The sequence below is a fragment of the Chiloscyllium plagiosum genome, unplaced genomic scaffold (genome assembly GCF_037043375.1).
Source record: "Chiloscyllium plagiosum isolate Xiang-an unplaced genomic scaffold, Cpla_swu_hap1 HiC_scaffold_8, whole genome shotgun sequence".
Lineage (NCBI taxonomy): Eukaryota > Metazoa > Chordata > Chondrichthyes > Orectolobiformes > Hemiscylliidae > Chiloscyllium > Chiloscyllium plagiosum.
This window is the reverse complement of record NW_028270146.1, coordinates 96,619,747-96,640,822: the sequence shown is the minus strand read 5'-3', so window position 1 is coordinate 96,640,822 and position 21,076 is coordinate 96,619,747. Positions and strand designations below refer to the sequence as shown.

Below are 21,076 nucleotides of genomic sequence, written 5' to 3'. Positions count from 1 at the left end.
ATCTGTCATGTACATGGTGGGTGGTGTTCCCACATGTGATGGTAGTATCCTTGTCAATGATCTGGCATATATTGCAGAGGTTGCCATAGTGGTGTTGTGGTTGATGTTGACCTGAAGGATGGGTACCTTGGTACAAACAATGGTCTGTTTATGGTTTGGTGGTTGTTTGAAGGTGAGAAGTGGAGACATAGGAATAATCGTGGCAAGATGTTCATTGTCCCCAATGATATTTTGAAGGTTGCAAAGGACATAGCATAGTTTCTTTGGTCCGGTCAAGTGCTGGACAATGAAGATTATTCTATCGGTCATATTCTGTGTTTGTCTTCTTGCAGTTTTTTGCTGTGGCACATCAGAACTGATGATCAAGGCATTGAGCATCATATCCTGTTCTTATGAGGGTGTCTTTCAGCATCCTTAGCTGTCTATTGTGTCCCTCCTTGTCTGAGCAGATCCTGTGTTTACATAGGGCTTGTCCATATGGGATGGCTTCTTTAACATGTTTAGGGTGGAAGCTAGAAAAAAGCAGCATCGTGAGGATATCCGAGAGCTTGTGATAGAGTGAGGTGCTGAGTTGTCCATCCTTAATGGAGATGCGTGTGTCCAAGAATGAGACAGATACTAAAGAGTGGTTCATGGTAAGTCTGAAGGTAGGATGAAACTTGTTGATATCATTGTGTAGTTGTTTCAGTGATTCATTGCCATAAGTGAAGTGAAGAGAAGCACACAGGCGGAGAGATCAAAAGGTGGGGTGAGTAGAGAGTCACCAGGCTTAATAACAAGTCTGTACAATGGGTGGAAGAAAATGTCATTATGTATCTGATGTATAGTATTAGTTGGAGGTCCTGCACAGCAAAGAAGTCTTGCTGGAACTTGTACATGAAAATGTTGGTGTATTGGGGTGCAAATTTAGTCCCCATGACTGTTCCATATGTCTGCATGAAGAACTGATTGTCGAAAGTGAAGACATTATAGTCATGGATGAAGTAGGATGGCGTCTGGAAATTGGTAGTTGCTGGCGCTGAGTAATAAGGCTATTGCAGTTATGCCTTCATCATAAGGGATACTGGTGTAGAGTGCGAAAACACCCATCATGATAAGGAATATTCCTGGTTCGACTGGTCCATGGGTGCTGAGTCTCTGTCAGAGGTCTGTAGTGTCATGGCAGAACCTGGGGGTTCCCTGTACAATGGGTTTCAAGATGCCCTCGACATAGCCAGAGAGGTTCTCACACAGAGTCCCATTGCCTGATACAATGAGGCGTCCAGGTGTGTTGACTTTGTGTATCTTTGGAAGGCAGTAGAAATCTCCTATGCGAGAAGTACGTGTTATGATCTCTCTCTACCTTAATTAGTTTATACAGTTTTGGATTACTTGCTGTTTTGTTTAGACCTTCAGCATGCGACTCTTATACCTATCATGTTATTCCAGCCATTTGGTTTGTCTGCAGCACCATCTTATTTTTATTTTTTGTCATTATCCCTCTGCCTCAATTAATCAGATCATTGGTCATCCCTTCACTTGCTATCCAACTGTTGACACTTTACTCACAGCGCCTGACACTTTTGATCGCCTGTACAGACTTGTTATTAAGCCTGGTGACTCTCTACTCACACCACCTTTTGATCTCTCCGCCTGTGTGCTTCTCTTCACTTCACCTAATGAAGAAGCAGCGTTCTGAAAGCTTGTGATTTCAATCAACCCTGTTGGAGTATAACCTGCTGTTATGTGACTTTTGACACTGCTATTAATGAGTAAGTTTCAAGAATTTGAGTTAACTATAGTTAAAGTATTGTGACACAGTCCAAGTCAGTAACTTGAGTAACTTGGCAAGAAACTTGCATGAAATACTGTTTCTATTCATCTTCTGCTTTGACCTTCTAGGTATTTGCAATTGCAGGTTCCAGGTTTCCTGAAAGCCTTGGTGTGTTGTTTCAGGGCATCCTTTGGATAACACACAATACAGCCACAGTATGCTGGCAGTGGAGGAAGTGAATGTTCAGACTTGTGAAAACAACTTGTTTGCTGGATCATTTCAATGATCAGTTTAGAGTTCAAGGACATTCAACCTTGGAGTTTTGAGTAAACAACCGCCAAGGTGGGCTTCAGGGTGCACAACAATACAATGTTTCCTAAGAGGCTGATAGCCAAGTTTGGCACTCATGGGAAAACTCACATGGGTTCATATCACACTACAGGTGACCCCACCACACTATACACTCTCTCACACATACACAGACACACTCACACAAACCCTCTCCCTCACACACACACACACACACACACCCTTTCTCTCCCACACACACACCCTCTCTCTCACACACACACACACACACCCCCACCCTGTCTCTCTCACACACACACACCCTCTCTCACACACACACACCTTCTCTCTCTCACGCACACACACACACACCCTCTCTCTCTCTCTCACACACACACACACAAACCCTCTCTCTCTCACACACACACACACACAAACCCTCTCTCTCTCACACACACACACAAACCCTCTCTCTCTCTCACACACACACACAGACACACACACAAACCCTCTCTCTCATGCACACACACACACCCACTCACACATACAAATCCTCTCTCTCTCACACACATACACACACATACTCTCTCTCTCAGATGTATAGACTCCCTCACACTCGCACACACTCTCTTCTCAAATTCAAACAGAAACACACACACTCTCTCTACCCCCTTTCCCTGCACCCCCGCCGCACACACACACAAATCGTTCACACAATTTGTAGACAGCCAGTTAATGTGGCATGTTATAAACTCCTACTTGGGAAATAGAAGATACAGACAGACTCTGAACAAGACCTCTAGCCTAAAATATATTATCTGACTGCAGGTGTCACCTCCTTTATACTGATAGCACCTTAAGCTGTCTCAGGGCAGTGACTTGAAAGAAATTCTGGGATTTGCATATGAATCAACCTGCACCTTCATTCTAACTGATTAAAGATTTAAGAGCCATCTTATGCATGTTCAATTTGTTCACATGAATTGTATAACTTTATCTTTTCCTTATAAATTCTGTGTCTAAGGTCTTCCTGTCTCACTAACACCTGATGAAGGAGCAGCACTCCGAAAGCTAGTGTTTTCAAATAAACCAGTTGGACTATAACCTGGTGTCATGTGATTTTTGACCTTGTCCAACCCAGTCTGACACTGGCACCTCCATATCAGTTTAGAGGGAACTGCATTACTGTGGAAACAGAGTTATATGTAGGCCGGATGAAGTAAAGACTGGGTTTTTCACATAACCTGACAGCTTCATGGTCATTTTTACTGATACCAGCATTTTGTTTCTAGTTTGGCTCACATTAGAGGTAGGGTTCTAGTAATGTGACTAATGAAGATAGTAGATTGCTGACAGTCACGGACACTAACACTCACCAGGATGTTCCGTAAGAGTTAGCTTTTAAAACTATGAGACCAGATAGGCTGGGGTTGTTTTTCTTTGGAGCAGTTACCTACATCTGCCACCTTCTGCAGGCAGATCTGAGGCACATTGCTTAGGAGGCAGCTTTACACCTGTGCTGAATACTGGGCACAAAACCTCTTCGCCAGTGGCTCTTTTCAAAGCTGAAAAGAGTACCTCTACATCTCTCAATCAGCACAAATGCTGGCATACGTTCAGTGATACCCTTTACAGGAAAGCAATGCAGTTTGTCCAGTTCAAATTGAACCCAGAGAGACACGGTGCTTGAGCTATCAAATTTGGAGTCATCGCTGTGTTCCTTCAGGTTTGTGGGACAATCAACAGCACATACAGCGCTCAAAGCTGCATGGCATCATCCAGCCAGATTCCTGAATAGGAAAAGAGTTCGCTTAATGTCCAGCTCATTTGTAAACAAAGATAAATCATCCAGACGTGTGTCACCTATCCAGGGAGTGTCACAATGCCTACCTTCTAGAATATTCCCAACCTCCAATAGGTTTCCAAATCTTCATTTTGTTGAGTAGTAACTTCAAGTGATGATCTTCAGGGTCTTTTTACAGTTTTCAGAGAATTCTTTAGATGCATCAATAGCACTAATTGCTGCTCTGCTGGTCTTCGCCCAACAGCAATGTCAGGATGAATCTCCTGAAATCCTTAGATAGCTCCAAGATGCATTTCTTTGACTGTCTCCCTCCCAATCCTTCTGATCACATAAAACTTTTTTCTGTTGATCGTCATTGAGTTTTTGAGAAGCCTGTAACCCAATCTTGAAAATGACTTCCTTTGCTCTCTTCCCCTGGCAGTATGAAACAAATTAACCTTATACATAGTTAGAAAATAGGTAGCAATATCATATCCTTGACTCCAACTCCCTTTCATCTGAGAAGTAAAATTACCAGTTCACGACACAACAGCTTACAACCTGATACCTACAATACCTTTCTGGGACTTTGGAGGACTCAGGATGTATTCATTGTAAACTCAGAGGCAGCTGCCATCATCGCCAGGTGTAAATGTTTCACACTTTCTCCTCACTAAAACAATTTGAGTCATCCTTTGAATTCTGACAATCGAATTATCCAAACATATTGTCAGACACACTGTGAAACAAGTCAAAAGCTCCCCTCATTTACCTGAAATTTAAAGCTCTAATCCCAAAATATAATAACTTTATAAACCTCTTAATATGTAACATGTTTACATACAAATTAATTGCAATGTTTAGGTAGACTCAGCAGGAACTACAATGCATTTTTCAATGCTGATTTTTGAGAAGCTATCTAGTGATGTATGAGGACAACAATGTAAACTTTAACACAGGGCCAAATTGTGGCATACATCCAACCTGCAATTTCTCAGCCAATCCTTTTTCTTAACATCTCAGCTAATCTTAGGTGATGTTGTGAGATCATCTCAAGTAAATGATTTGAACATAATTCTAAGGTACATTGTTTGCAGATATTGTGAATATACCAACTCACCAGGGTCTTTTGAAATGTTTATGGGCTGCAGTACCCTCGAGGGCCCAGGATATCTTCTGCTCCTAACTGTTCTAATGAAAGCTCACTGGACTTGAAATGTTAACTTTGTTTTTCTCTCAATAGATGTTGCCAGACCTACTGTTTTTCTCCAGCACTCTATGTTTTTGTTACAATGCTATAATGTGAAGTAAAAGGGTTATCTGTGAATCAACAACAAAGATGACAATGCAACAACACAGAAAAGTGTCAGTGGGTGGCAACCAACAAGAAATCTGCCTTTGTATAGAAACGTAAAGGTGAGGATGCATGGAAGGCACGCTCAGACCATGGTATTATATTCTGACAGTTTGTAAGTATTTACCTGTAGCTACAGTCTAATTACCTGTACTAATTTCTTGTTCAGTACAGAGTCCAGGTCAGTGGTTTCTATCAACCTGGGTCTGAAAGTCAAATAAATTGGGGAAGTTTCTGCACTTTATAAAATAGTTAAGTTTTGTGAATACTTTGGTAATAGTGGTGCTTTATTTCCAGTGCACTATCCTAATTAGCCCTAACATCAAGAGCAGCCATAGAACAAAGCTCCCTCTACAACGTTATATCAAACCATCAGATACTGTGCAGCAGAGTTAGAAAAAAAACTATAGATTAGTAATAGCATCACTAGAATAGTAGATTAGAGTAAATAGAATAGTAGAAAGAGGCTATTCGGCCCATCACGTCTGCAGTGTCTCTCTCTGAAGAGCATCTCACCCAGGCCCCCCCATAGCCCCGCACTTGCCATGGCTAATCCATCTAGCCTGCATATCCCTGGACACTATGGAGTAATGCAGCATGGCCAAACTACCTAACCTGGAGATAGTGAGGACTACAAATGCTGGAAAGTCAGAGTCAATAAAGTATGGATTTAGAAAAAGCACAGCAGGTCAAGCAGCATCAGAGGAGTGTGGATGACGTTTCATGTCGGAACTCTCCCAATGAAAGGTTCTGACCTGAAACGTCGACTCCCTGCTCCTCTGACGCTGCTTAACCTGCTGTGCTTTTTCCAGTTCCACATTTTATCGAACCTACCTAACCTGCACATCTTCGGACTGTGGGAGGGTACCAAAACACATGGCAGGTATCCACATAGACATAGGGAGAACGTGCAAACTCCACACAGTCACCCAAGGCTTGGAACCTGGGTCCATGGCGCCGTGAGGCAGTAGGGCTAACCACTGAGCCACTGTGCCATAATACAGTAAAGGTACCTGTACTCTTCCTATCAAATACTCCAAAACTAAGTACAGCATGGATCAGCACAACATGAACCTCCCATTACACTTTTGCATAAAACCGTCTTTGTTTGGTTATGATATATGTTAGATACAGAGTATGGCTCTCATTACACTATCGTATTTAAGTTGAAATGCCCATCTGCCATGATTGAATGGCAGAGTGAACTCGATGCGCCAAATGCCTTACTTCCACTCCAATGTCTTATGGTCTTATATTAAATATTCCTTGCACATGGTAGAACAGCTTCAACCTGGCTGGAATGCTTCTCGCTGACCTGCTATAAAATATTTCCAGTCTGATACCAGCAGTACAGCCAGAGGTTAGGATATTTAACTGTGCAAAATTATTTTCTCACTTGATCATTTTCTTTCAGCAGTGGACAGATCTCCCTTGTTTCATCCACCAGACACATTTCTTTGACAGCATATCCACTGACGCAATATGCATCGTATCCCGTGCCAATCAGTAATGAGCAGAGCAGGTTGCTGAAATCAAAGCAGTTTCCCTTCTGACGTTTCAGGAAGGTGGTTGGGGAAAATAAGTATTCTGGCTGTCGGGGAGAGAAAAATATACATGTTCAAAGTACATCTAAAACCAAAAGTAAAATCACATAAACTGTCAGTCAAGCCACATGCAATACCTGGTTGAACTGATGTTTACGCATCCAACAGCAAGCTTTTTAATAACTGGCACCTAGGAGTGTACCGGTCAGTCAAGAGGTCCACATAATCAATGTAAAAACACACACTAAGTAACAGAAAGGTACTGTGGGGGTATACATACAGTTATAGAATGGACCACTATTTACAGAATACATCACTTAAATAGTATTGCAACTCTATCTTAAATAAAACTTAAATAAGGTACAGACCTTCTCACTCGCACCCTAAACTGATGACTTGGACATTGCCGAGGTCATGATATTGCAGTAAATTTGTTGGTTTATTGGAGTGCTGGTTCGTAAGTTGCCGGTTAAAACGATGCTTGTTGTACCAGACTCAGAACAGCCTTCACATACTATTCTCTTTGTGAGTGTTGCTATTTTTATGGGCTTTTACTGAAATGGCTTAACATAACCATTGGCCATGCTTGTAGCATCTCCGAGTTAAAAAGAACTTAACATTGCTCCTTTCATGACTTTGGAATGTCCCAATGGACTCTGCAATCAATACAGTATTTTAGCTGTTGCAAGCTATCATAATCAACATGGAAATTAAAGGTTGGACCATCTGTTTTATGTGCTGGTTATAAAATATGTGGCAGCTGAGACACCAGATGAACTCCTCTGCTCAGTGTTGTGGGATCGTTTCAACTCATATGAGAGTGTATCAGTTTGATATAAAAGATAAATTAAGTTAAAAAGACTAATTAGTGTTGAATCACTGAACTCTGTACTGATGGACCTGAGGAAGAGGGCTAATGACTCCCACAATCAACTGCCTACAAACTCAGCAGCAATTCAGTTAACCGTCTGGTCTGAGAACTGGCCCTAGAGATTGGAAAACACTGATTTGACCTACTTGTCCTCTCAAATGCACGTTGAGGTAATTTCATAAGTATCTGGCAGTAAATAGCTGCAATAATCATAATGAAATTTGGAATAGTTCCACAATAAAATACTTGTTTTGAATTCATGTTTTTAAAAATGACAATACCACTTTCCCCGAGTGACTCAAATTTGCTATCCAATGTGAAGCTGAGCCAGAAAGATATCAGGTCCAATACTGGGTCAGTCTTTACTTAAGTGATCTGAAAGTAAGGGTGCTGCAATCAGTTTCAGCGTTCCTCCTCATGGGAGGAAAGAAATCACCCCTCTGACTGCTATCTGGTGATGTCTGCTAGTAAAAATGAAAACCAAAGAAAGTTAGCTGAAGATGGCTCTTGGCTGCATTGCCCTAATCAATCAAATACTTTGCCATAGCTCACAACTAAAGCTTATTTTTGAATAGATGTTACTTGGTGCAAGTATTGGAGGGTAAATTCTTACGTTGTGCAACATGAAAGAATGGGAAGAGTTGGAAACATTTTGCTTGACGTTCAGGCTATATCTGATCTTCTTATTTAGTAATTGTAGGTAGGATAAGCTACGTGAACTGGATTCAATTGACAGCAGAGAGCCCCCGGACGAACCAACCCAACCAACCTGTGGCACAGCATTTCAACTCCCCCTCCCACTCCACCGAGGATATGCAGGTCATTGGACTCATCCACCGCCAAACCACAACAACCCGACGGTCGGAGGAGGAGCGTCTTATCTTCCGACTGGGAACCCTCCAACCGCAGGGGATGAACTTGGACTTCACCAGTTTCTTCATCCCCCCTCCCCCCACCTTGTCTCAGCCGGATCCTTCCAGCCCGGCACCGCCTTCCTGACCTGCAGTCTTCTTCTTGACCTCTCCGCCTCCACCCTACTCCGACCTATCACCCTCACCTTGACCTCTTTCCACCTATCACATTTCCAACTCCCCTCCTCCAAGTCCCTCCTTCCTACCTTTTATCTTCTCCTGCTGAACACTCTCTGCTCATTCCTGAAGAAGGGCCTGTGCCCGAAACGTCGAATCTCCTGTTCCCTGGATGCTGCCTGACCTGCTGTGCTGTTCCAGCAATAAAGTTTCAACTTCAATTGACAGCACACTTGTCTTAGCCAGAAGATTCTGAGATCAATTGCTAGCCTAAGATGTGAGCATGTGATTTAGGTGGACACTAGAACACAGTACTGAGAAGGCGCTGTGGAATAGATGCTAAAAACCCCATGCCCATGTTTGATGAAGAGCAGGCAGTCCTTCTAACTCTGACCAACATGAAGGAACTAGTCATTATCTCTTTGCTGCCTGCAAAATGAGTAGGCATTTTCACCTATAAAGAAATAGCCACAGTCTTTCACTTATTATATATGAATCTCTTTGAGATGGCTCTGAGAAGCCAGACCTCCCTCAACCTTTCTTCATAAGACATGTCCTTCAGTCGAGGCAACATCCTGGTAAATCTTCTCTACACCCTCTCTAAAGCTTCTACATCCTTCCTCTCATGGGACAACCAGAACAGAACATAATATTCTAAGTGAGGTCTAACCAGGGCTTTTCAAAGCTGCAGCATAACGTTGCGGACCTTAAACTCAATCTCCTGTTAATAAAAGCCAATAGACCATATGTCTTCTTAACAATGCTATCAACTTGGGTGGCAACTTTGAGAAATCTATGGACGTGGACCCCAAGATCCCTTTGTTCCTCCACACTGCCAAGAATCCTGCCTTTAACCCTGTAATCTGCATTCAAATTCAATTTTCCAAAATGAATCACTTCACACTTTTACAAGTTGAACTCCATCTGCCACTTTTTCGCTCAGCTCTGCATTCTACCAATGTCTTGCTGCAACCTACAATAGCCCTCCACAACTCCACCAACCTTTGTGTCATTGGTAAGCTTACTAACCCCCCTTCTGCGTTCTCATCCAAGTCATTTATATTAAAAATGAGAAAGAGCAGAAATCACAGAACAGATCCCTGCGGATCACCACTGGTTACCGAGCTCCAGGCTGAACACTTCCCATCTACTACCACCTTCTATTTTCTATGTGCCAGGCAATCCTGTACCCAGACAGCCAAATATATCCCTGTATCCCATGCCTCCTTATTTTATGAATGAGACTACCATGGGGAACCTTACCAAACGCCTTGCTAAAATCCATACAAACCACAGCCACTGCTCAACCTTCATCAATGTTTTGGATGTAGATTTGCTCGCTAAGCTGAAAGGGTCATTTCCAGACGTTTCGTTACCTTACTAGGTAACATCTTCAGTGGACCTCATGCTTCGCTTCATCAATGTGTTTTGTCACATCCTCAAAGAATTTAATAAGGTTTGTGAGTCATGACCTGTCCCTCTTTAAGCAATGCTGACTATCTCTATTCAAGCTTTGTTTTTCCAAATAATCATAAATCCTGTCTCTCACAAACCGCTCCAATAATTTGCCCACCACTAACATAAGACTGACTGGTCTGTAATCCCCAGGGTTCTCCCTACTGCCTTTCGTGAATATTTGTCACCCTCCAATCATCTGGTACTACTCTAGTGGACAGCGAGGATGCAAAGATCATCGCCAAAGGTGCAGCAATCTCTTGGGTACATCCGGTTTGGTCCATGTTTTTCAAAATTTCCAGCACATCCTCCTTCTTAACATCAACCTGTTTGAGCATATCAGTCTGTTTCATATTGTCCTCACAAACGACAAGGTCCCTCTCATGAGTGAATACTGAAGCAAAGTATTCATTAAGGACCTCCCCTACTTCATCCAATTCCAGGTATAGGTTTCCTCCACTATCCCTGATTGGCCCTACCCTTACTCTTGCCATTCTCTTCTTCCTCACATAAATGTAGCTCTTCTAAATCCATTTCTCAGTTCCTTACTGACTACCTTGTAACCCTCTAGAGCCCTGTCTGATCCTTGCTCCCTCAACTTTAAGTAAGCTCCTTCTTACTCTTTACTGGTTGTTCCACATCTCTTGACATCTAAGATTCTTTCAACCCACCATCCCTTCCTTGTCTCAACGAGACAAACCTATCCAGCACTCACAGCAAATGTTCCCGAAACAACCTCCATATTTCTGTCATACACTTCCCTAAGAATATATGCTCCCAATTTATGCTCCACAGTTTCTTCCTGAAATTGTAATTTCCCCTTTCCCAATCAAATACTTTCCCATACCGTCTGCTCCTATTAGCCTCCCCTCATCGGTCTATTACATATTGAGTCAGGAATTCTTTCTGGACACACCTGATAAAATCTTACCAGCCTTATCAACTTGGGTGACACCTTTGAGGGATCTATGGACACGGACTCCAAGATCCCTCTGTTTCTCCACACTGTCAAGAATCCTGCCTTTAACCCTATAATCTGCAAATGGATTAAAAATAGACTTTGCAGACAGGCCATCATTTGAGGACTGTGGCTGCTTCTAATTCCAAGTAGAAAAAGCCCGGCTGGCTGTAATAAACTCTGAGTGAGCCATGTAGATTACCCTCCTCATGTGAGCAGATAACGCAGCCTCCTACATCTCTCCCCTAATTCTGCTTCTGTAAATATGGCCTTGAGGTAGGGTGGAACCAAGAAGATAGCACAATGAGAAAAGTTTTAAGCAGCATTATAATGCAGGAACCTGAGAGTAGAGGCTTAGAAAGGAACTGAAGAAGTTAGGGCCTCAATATGTGAAGACAGAAAAATTGAGGATGCTTGAGTCATCACAATTGAGGGAAAACATAGATCTTAGTGAGTTTAGAGCTGAAAGAGTTAGAGAGAAAGCATGAAAGGATTTCAACACAAGGATGAAATCAAAACTCAAGGTATTCTCAGAATTGGAACCAATGTAGGTCCACCAGAATAGAAGTGATGGGTGAACAGGATTTATTGAGCGTTAAGATTCAGGAACTGAGGCAGATGAATTTGTGTCTGTAGAAATTGCAAAGTAAGCTTCCAGCCAGAACAACCTGGATGCAGTTGAGTCTAAAGGTAACAAAGATCTTTCAGAAGCAAGTTCAGGAAAGGATGCAGCTGGGTAAGGCTGCAGCTGTGAAAGCAGTCTTGGTGATGGATTGGATATTTGCTTATTGTCCCGTTACAGTTGAATATAATGCCACTGTTGGACAGTAAATTATTTGATTAAGCCTTGAAACAGCTGGAATCATAGTTAAGTAATGAAGTTTGTTGAGAAGAATGAAGTCAATGGCTTCACTCTACCCAACATTTCTTTGGATGTTGAGAACAAAGAAGAAAGATAGCTTACCATGGTCACGCTGACAGAGGATGTCAACACATGACATTGATAACATATGATAACAGTGAAGCAAAAAGTCCAGCAATCTGATTTGAGGGGTTCAGATTGAAAGCCTGGGCAAAGATGGGCACAGATCTGGGAGACAAAACACATCCCAAGGTCTTTGTAAAGGAAAGGAGTGAATAGTAGGCAATGATGTATTCTGGAGGTAAAAACAATGACTGCAGATGCTGGAAACCAGATTCTGGATCAGTGGTGCTGGAAGAGCACAGCAGTTCAGGCAGCATCCAACGAGCAGCGAAATCGACGTTTCGAGCAAAAGCCCTTCCCTGATGAAGGGCTTTTGCCCGAAACGTCGATTTCGCTGCTAGTTGGATGTTGCCTGAACTGCTGTGCTCTTCCAGCATCACTGATCCAGAATGATGTATTCTGCATGAATCCTTTGCTCTTCTAACTCCATGTTCCCCGCTGCCTCAACTCCCTAATCAGAATTTTTTTTTAAGCATTGTTTTGTTTCCCCCCCCCGCAACTCATGTTTGCCAAGGATTCTTTGTTCAAACCACTCAGAAATGACCTTTTAAATATTAAAAGCACTGTTGAGAAAGCAAGTTCTTGTCATCATTGTTGAAAATTGTTGCTCACTGAGAAATTTGCTGTTCCCCACTGGTGACATTTTCAAAAGGAGAGCAAATTTCCCCTTCAAAGTGGACTTTCTTACCACATCATTGATAGGATCTAAAGGATCTACTATTAGAAAGTCAGCCACGAATTGGGCACAGTCCTTCCAGTTGTACAGATCCTCGTGCTTCAGCAATGTTGGGCGGAGTGTCGTGCTTACAAATTTCTGTTGACAAAAAGAAATAAAATTAGTTTGTTAGCTTATTCACATTATTTCTTATTACAAAAGGACTAAACTTAAATGCATCCATTATCATTCACTGGGTGGTTTATCATTTGTTTTCCTTCCATTCTACAGGCTACAATATGTTAACACACACTGAAGGACTGCTGCTGTCATTTGAAATCACATTGGGCCTTAGGTCGCAAAACACATTGAGCTCTGCCCTCCCACAACCAGAGAATTAAGCTTACCTTCGACAAGGAATACAGCGTCCTTGGGTCCACAGAGCTTTCCTGAAGAAGGGCTTTTGCCTGAAACGTCGATTTTCCTGCTCCTCGGATGCTGCCTGACCTGCTGTGTTTTTCCAGCACCACTCTAATCTAGGCTCTGATCTCCAGCATCTGCAGTTCTCACTTTCACCACTGGCGCATTAGTCAGGGGAAATGTAGGGGAACAAGTCTGGGTGGGATGCTCTTCAGAGGGTCAGTATGGACTCGTTGGGCCGAATGGCCTGCTTCCGCACTGTAGGGCTTCTACAATTCTATGAAAACCCATTTGTACAGCACAAGCTAGTGTATTATGGTAAGCACTGGGTTTAAATATCTTGTAGCTTCTTTGTAAGAAGTAAATAATATCAATTAAGTGTGTAGTGATTGTACCAAGGGCAGCCAGTTGGACCTCATAGAATACGAGTTCCCTGATTGGCGCTGTTAACCTTGTCCGATCGGGGAGCCCTGGCTGACAGATAAACAGGAGTGTCAGAAGTTCTGTTCACTCTGAAAGCTGGTTCTGAGGTAGCTGGACCAATACACGCAATATGCACATCTAAATAAAGGGTGACTTAATGATAGGATACCAGCTTCTATGGAGCTATTTCAGTGGCGACAAGAGAAAAAGCTTTCTGCTGAAGAAAATCACTCACAATACTCATCTTTGAATTGTGGTAAGCATTTCTGGAATCATACTGTTATTTGTTTGATTCTGCCATCGAAGACTGGGCCCCGTATGTGGAAAGAATGCATTATTATTTCTGGGCAAATGAGTTTGGGGCAGATGAAAAACAACAAGTTATTCTCTTGACAGCTTGTGGAACCCACAGCTTTTTCAGTTATTAGGAACCTAATGCTTCCTGAAGCCCCATATGCTAAAGCCTTTCAAGAATTGACAGAATTAGTTAAGGAATATTATGACCCAAAGGCTCCTCTAATTCTTAGATGCTATTGGTTTTACTCAGCAGTACAAAACAAAGGGAATCTGTGTCAGGATTTTTGACAAGGTTAAGATGACTGGTAGAGCATGTAACTGGTTTAATCCTTAATGAGATCCTGAGTTCAGAATGAGAGATTATGATGTAACCATGCAAAAGTGACTACTAGTTGAAGCCCAATTTGGCTTCAAACAGGCACTTCAACTGGCTTTGTCATTAGAAAATGCAACAAGTAGAATTATAGGGTATGCCAATAGAAGTGTACACCTTCGCCAGGCCAACTGGGGAATATCACTTGAATGAAGGCAATTGCATAGTTTCACTCAGGACATGTCCTGAATAGAGGGACTCAAAGCCAGCCCACAGTTAAACCCTGAAACAAAGTTAATCCTTGGCCAAATGGTTCACATTTTCTTCAGGATTGAGGCAAGCAAGCCAGTTGCTGCCAGTTTGTGGACTCGAGACAGAAAAAGAGTTCCACTAGGCCTGAATTGAGTAAGAGAACTCATCGATCTAAGGGGCAACTTTTTCACGCAGAGGATGGTACGTGTATGGAATGAGCTGCCAGAGGAAGTGGTGGAGGCTGGTACAATTGCAACATCTAAGAGGCATTTGGATGGGTATATGAATAGGAAAGGTTTGGAGTGATATGGGCCGGGTGCTGGCAGGTGGGACTAGATTGGGTTGGGATATCTGGTCGGCGTGGACAGGTTGGACCGAAGGGTCTGTTTCCATGCTGTACATCTCTATGACTCTATGACTTTATGACCCATATTCAGGACAGTGCACACCCTGGAAAGCCCATCTCCATCTATCTTGAAACAGCTAAATTGCTTCGCAACATCCAAATCAGAGCCAATCAAAATAAATGCCTAGGTAAATGGTCACCCAGTTCTAATGGAGGTTGGTATCAGTGATTGCAGAACCAATCTTTAATAATATTCACTCTGGGCGCTAACCCTTTAGATTGCGTAAGACCTTGGCTAGACTGAGAACCTTTAACAGGGAACCTTTACAGACCAAGGATATAACTTCGGTTCTGGTCTCGTATGAAAAGCAGCCGGTTCAGTTACTAGCGATTGTAGTAAAAGTCTCAGGCCCAAGCCTGACGGGGCAAAATTGGTTGAGAAATATTCACCTCGTTTGTTTAAACATCTTTCGATTAGAAAATGGCTGCCTGAGTGAAGTCCTAATTAAATACCCGGACATTTTTCAAGGATGTCTCGGGACTATCAAAGCAGCCAAGAACTCCTTGCAAAGTGATGAGAGAAAAAGTATGCTCCTGAAGAAAATCACTGGAAATACTCATTTTTGAATTGTGGTAAGCATTTCTGGAATCGTGCCATTACTTGGGAAGCTTGACTTGCTTGACACCTTGCAATTCCACAATTCTGCAAGGCCTGCCCATTGTCACTTGCCTTATGTTCAAAAGTACAGGCAGACATCAGGAGGCTGCAAAGTGAATAAAACTATCAAACCACAACAGTTTGTGGAATGGGCAACACCGGTCATACTGATTGTGAAGCCTGACAGGTCGATTCATTTTTGTGGGTGTTTTAAACAAACCGCAAAGGATTATGCAAATAAATGAGACTATTATCTGAAGTATCATCAGCCTGTGCCATTTTTCAGCGAAAGATGGAGAACATTTTACATGGTCTACCCCAAGTCACCATTTATCTGGAAGACATGCTAATAACAGAGAAAATCAAAAAAGAGCATTTAGAGGACTCAGATTTAGTCCTTACACATTTCTCCAAGGTGAGTGTATGCCTTCAAAGGGAAAAATGTGTTCCAGGCACCCCAAGTGACCTACTTGAGTGACAGAGTAGAGAAGACCCGGTTGCACCTGTTGGAAGAGAAGTGAGGATAATCAAAGGTGTCCCAGTTCCATGTCCATGCTGGAGCATAGACCTTTCCTTGGAGTGGTAAATTATTGCAGAAGGTTCATATCTAACCTGCCCTACATCCTGTCACCCTAACACCTGCTATTGCAAAAGGGGCAAGCTTGGAAATGGTCTCATAGCCAAAAGGTAGCCTTTAGGGAAGTGAAGAAGCAGCTATCATTGTCTAGGGTGTTGATACACTATGATCTCAAGTGAGACCTAGTATAGATTTGTGCTAGGGGATTGGGGTAGTGTTGGCTAACTGATGGCCCAATAGGTTTGCTTCTCAGACTTTGGCTGATGCAGAGCGCAAATACGCCCAGACAGAGAAGGGAGGTTTGGCGGCAGGTTCAACCAATACCTTTACAGACTTACATTTGTCATAGTAACAGACCAAAAAGCCCTGCTAGGGCTACAGAAAGACAACAAGGCCCAGCCACCCATAGCTTCAGGTTGAATGCAGCGGTGGGCTCTCATACTAAGTACATACAATCACAAGTTGGAACACAGTTCTGGAGGCCAAGTTGCAAATGCAGATGTCTTGAGCTGCCTCTCATTGGCAAATACATCACTGGTGGTGCCACCACTGAAAGATTCCATTCTGGTTTTAAACTTTATGGATATCCTTACGGTAACCACTGACAATATCAGACTATGGAGGTAAAACATCTGGTCCTGGCAAAACTGAAACAGCTGGTGGTGAAGGGGGTAAAGGTCCATCACAACCACAATGGAAACCTTTCTGAGCCCAGTGACACCAGATCATTGGAAGAGAATGGTGTATAATTATGGGGAGCAAGAGTGGTTGTCCTGAACAAAGGTCACCACCAGATACTGACTGAACTCCACCAGGGTCATGCAGGGGTTTCCAAACTGAGGATGTTGGCAAGAAGCTATGTCTGGTGGCTGGATTGGATGCATTGCCACATTGGTACGGCTGTGCCCAGAGCGCCAACAAGGACAAAAATTACCGCCTGAAGCTCTCCCACGTTTGTAGGAAAGTTCAGGTAAACCCTGAAACTAAGCAAGTCCTCTCATGGGCTCAACATTCTTAGTCATTGTGGGAACCCGCTCAAAGTGGTTGTACATGCACAGGGTTCATTTGTCAAACACAGGGATGACAATAGAAAAGCTACAAGCATCTTTTGCAGTACACCAGCTCTTGGAAGGTTTGGCCATCGTTTATCAGCAGTGAATTTGAGTATTTCCTTAGGTCAGATGGCATTCGGCATATGAGCCTACCAATGGCTTGGCAGGCTTCAAGGAACGACCTACAGCTTCACTCGATACAAAACTGCCCCAGTTCCTATTTGATTACTGGCCCACGCCTCATACAACCACAGGGAAAGCTCCAGCAGAGTTGCTCATAGGGAGAAGACTCCACACCAGGTTAAATCTGATCTTCCTGGACATGGAGGGGGAGGGTGAAACAGCATTAGGAATGCCAATACCAGACGTAAGACTCCTTGAAGCAAGAGAGACAGTTTACTTCGGGGGACGAAGTTTGGTGCCGAAACCACAGAGATGACTGTGAGTAGGTAAGAGGCATGACCGACGTGAAGTCAGGTCCTGTGAAGTACAAAGTTCTGGTACATGAGGCGGCCCTGAACAAGCTTGGGGACCACACACGACAGCTGCTAACTCGCAAATGGGTGCAAAACACACATGGCCCCTCAGAACAGCCAGAATAGCTGTCAGAACCTATGAGTTCTCCCTTTCCATCTAGTATTGAGGAGACCTCAGTCTGAGATGGACATAGTGGATATTGCAGTCTCAACACATTTACCGCCTGAAGAAAGGGATTAATTTCTTCCAAAATACTCCGAGCACAAGAGACAGACTACGGTCCAGTACATGCTGCCCATATCCGAGGCTGAGTCGGAGGAATTGGACCTAATGTGAAAAACGCCCCTGAACAGGTTATAAGAAAAAGAACAGGCCTACATCCCTGGACTTAGAGGAGGAGAGATGCAGTGATTGTAATGAGCTCCGCCAGATGGAGCTCATAGAATATGAAATGATTGGGGCTGTTAACATTTCCGATCAGGGAGCCCTGGTTGACCAAAATAAACAGGAGTGTCAGAGGTTCTGTTCACTCTGAGCTGGCTCTGAGGAAGCCGGACTGATGTCGAGTACTATGTGTGTGTAAATAAAGTGTGACTTGGTGGTGGGATATCAGCCTCTAAGGAGTTATTTCAAAGTGTGTACAGGATAGATTGGCAAGCAGGCAGGATGGAATACGGGTGAGTGGGCAGACCTCATCTTATCTGTTTCAATAAGATCTTCTCTCAATCTTTTAAATTCCAATAAATACTGACCTATTCAACATTTCTTCATAAGATAAGCTCTTCATCCCAGGAATCAATCGAGCTAATCTTCTCTGAACTGCCTCGAAATCAATTGCACCATTTTTGCAAATAGAGAGACCAAAGCTCTGTACAGTACTCCAGATATGGTCACACCAATGCTGCCAACAGCAGCAAAACCTTCCCTATTTTGACGTTTCACTTTAATTTCAATAAACAACAACATTCCATGTGCATTATAACCACTTGCTGTTCTTGCATACTAACTTGGTGTGATTCATGTACTAGGACACCTAGATCCATCCATGTGTAAACCTGAGTTTGTAAATGTTTCTCCATTGAAATAGTGTACTGCTGTTCTATTCTTTTGGCCAAATGGACAAGCCCAAATTTCTCAATTTCTTCATCTGGGAAAGAAACAAATGTTCAACTAAAGTTTCTGATCCTGATCCTGATTGAAAGGCCCATGATGAATAACGTATGTAGATGAAATGATGCAGCTCTGTGGTGGTGCTTCCTATAGTGTCTGATAACATTCACTTTACGCACTCAAGTGAATTATGGGCACTTGGGTGTTAGGACCTGGGGAATAAGAGCCATGAGAAGATAATGCTGTCAGCAGAACAGGAAACAAAATTGTACAATGCAGAAGTTTGGTCATTCATTGGTTAGGAGAAAACAATCAAAACTTATTTTAAGACTTACAATTAAATTGTAAGACCATAGTCTATTCAACATTTATTTCCTAACATTAAAACTCTCAGTAAAATAAATACCTCAACTCGACATTCATTGAGTGGATTAAGAAGCAGTGGTTTTCTGTCTGGGTATAGATAAATATACTGTCGTCTGAAATTTTCAGCATATTGGAGCATTTTCTCTTCTTTAGGAGTGTTTACTTGATAACTGTTTGGGTAACTCAAGGTGCCTATTTCCAGATTGAGTAATTCCCTATATATGGAAACATAAAAAAGAAAGAGTTTTAATTTGTATTCCGGCCTCGGAACGTTCTAAAAATATTGTATATAATGAGTGTAACGGCAAGGTTCCCCAGTAATAAGATAATGAACAGATCATAGGATCCATACAGTCATTGTATGGTTACATCACAGGAGACCATTCAGTCTTTCATGTCTGTATCAGCTCTCCATAAGAGCTACTCAGTCTGTCCCACCTCCCTCAATCTTTTAACGCAGCTTTGAAATCTATGTTCTTTGGATGATTACCCACTTTCCTTTTGATGGAAATGATTGAATCTGACAGCACCACACTCACAGGCAGTGTATTCCAGCTTCTAACCACACGGTGCATAAAAACGTTTTCCCTATGTTACCTTTGGTTCTTTCAACAGTCACCTTAAATCAGTGTCCTCTGGTTCTCTGCCATGAATGGGAACAGTTTCACCCCATCGACTTTTCCCCTCATGAATCTGAATGCCTCAAAGTAACCTCTGCCCAACCTTCTCTCAGAAACCAGCCCCCAGCTTCGATCCATGTAGCTGAACTTCCTCATTCCTGAAACCATTCTTGTAAATCTTGTTTCCATCACCTCTAAAACCTTCAGATCTTGCCTAAAAGTGGTGTTCAAAATTAAATACAATACTCGAGCTGAGGCAGAACCAGTGTTTTACAAACGTTCACTGTAACTTCCTTGTTCTTGTACTTGATGTCACTATTTATAAAGGGTTCGCTTACTCTAAATTGACTACTTTCTCTTCCCCTTCTTCACCTTCAATAATTTGTGCATACATGCTCCCAGGTTCCTCTGTTCCTACACTCCTTCTTAGAACTTTATCCTTTGTTTTAAATTGTCACCCATCTTTCTTCTGGCTGGAGTGCATCAGCTCACATTTCCTTGCATTGGATTTAATCTGCCACCATTTCATCAATACGTCGAAATGTCTTTGAGATCTATCACTATCATTCAGTTCACAATACTTCCAAGTTCAAATTTTGAAATGGTGCTCCATTCATTTATATCGATTAGTATAGATCATTAAAACAGTCAAGGCTGAAATTGATAAATTCTTCGTCATTCAGGGAATTAATGGTTATGTGGAAAATGCAGGAAATTGGTATGAGGAATGTCGATCAGCCATGAATAGTGAAGCAGAATCAAGAGACTGAACAAACTACTGCTGTTCCTATTCTTTACGGTCTTAAGTTCTTGGAGACCCCGTATTACATAATGCAGGAAAGAGCACACATGCCTGAAGATTCCAGTTCATTGACTCTTTATTCCACTGAAACCAAACCAGCCAAGAGTTCAACCCTGAAATAAAAATAGCAGGCTAAATGTCTGCCTGTGGCCTGACGCATAAGCCCCTACGAAGACACAAACCAGCCAAAACTGTCCCAATCATGAATGACCTTGCTTGCAGGAAATTGTGCCAGCACTGCACCCTTCACCATCTCCATCACTATTTGGCAAGGCTGCACCAGACCCAATAGACAGCACGACATCACTGGGACAAAGATGGGGAGTTGACTGATTATGATGCACAGTCCCAGCTCCTTCATTTATCCTTTCAATCAGCCACTTCCAATCGCATGTCCAAATTGCCATTCTTCAGGTTTGAGCCTACACAGCAGATGTAGGCACATCATCCTGAACATCTAAATATTCTCAACCAAGAAATATTGATTGGAAAAGAATGATGCAGCACAGTGGAAATTATTTGGCCCAATGTGTCTGTGCTGACTCTCTGAAAGAGTAATTTATCTAGTGAATAGTTGCACAAATGAGTGATGTAGCCAGTTTCAGTTATAGTCATAGAGATGTACAGCACAGAAACAGACTTTTTGGTCCAATTCATCCACGCTGACCAGATATCCTAAATTAGTCTCA

At 42.6% G+C, this 21,076-nt stretch overlaps 1 protein-coding gene across 2 annotated transcripts in view; it reads right to left on the bottom strand.

Moving 5' to 3' along the window:
• The window catches only part of drc7 (dynein regulatory complex subunit 7), a 100,203-nt gene that overhangs the window by 62,318 nt on the left and 16,809 nt on the right, over nucleotides 1-21,076 (bottom strand). For both annotated transcript variants that reach the window (XM_043698240.2, XM_087990142.1), the window contains exons 3-5: nucleotides 19,006-19,180; nucleotides 12,708-12,833; nucleotides 6,575-6,769 (exon numbers count right to left, since the gene is read on the bottom strand). In XM_043698240.2, the coding sequence (XP_043554175.1) occupies nucleotides 6,575-6,769; nucleotides 12,708-12,833; nucleotides 19,006-19,180 (496 nt within the window). The remainder of the gene's footprint in view (nucleotides 1-6,574; nucleotides 6,770-12,707; nucleotides 12,834-19,005; nucleotides 19,181-21,076) is intronic.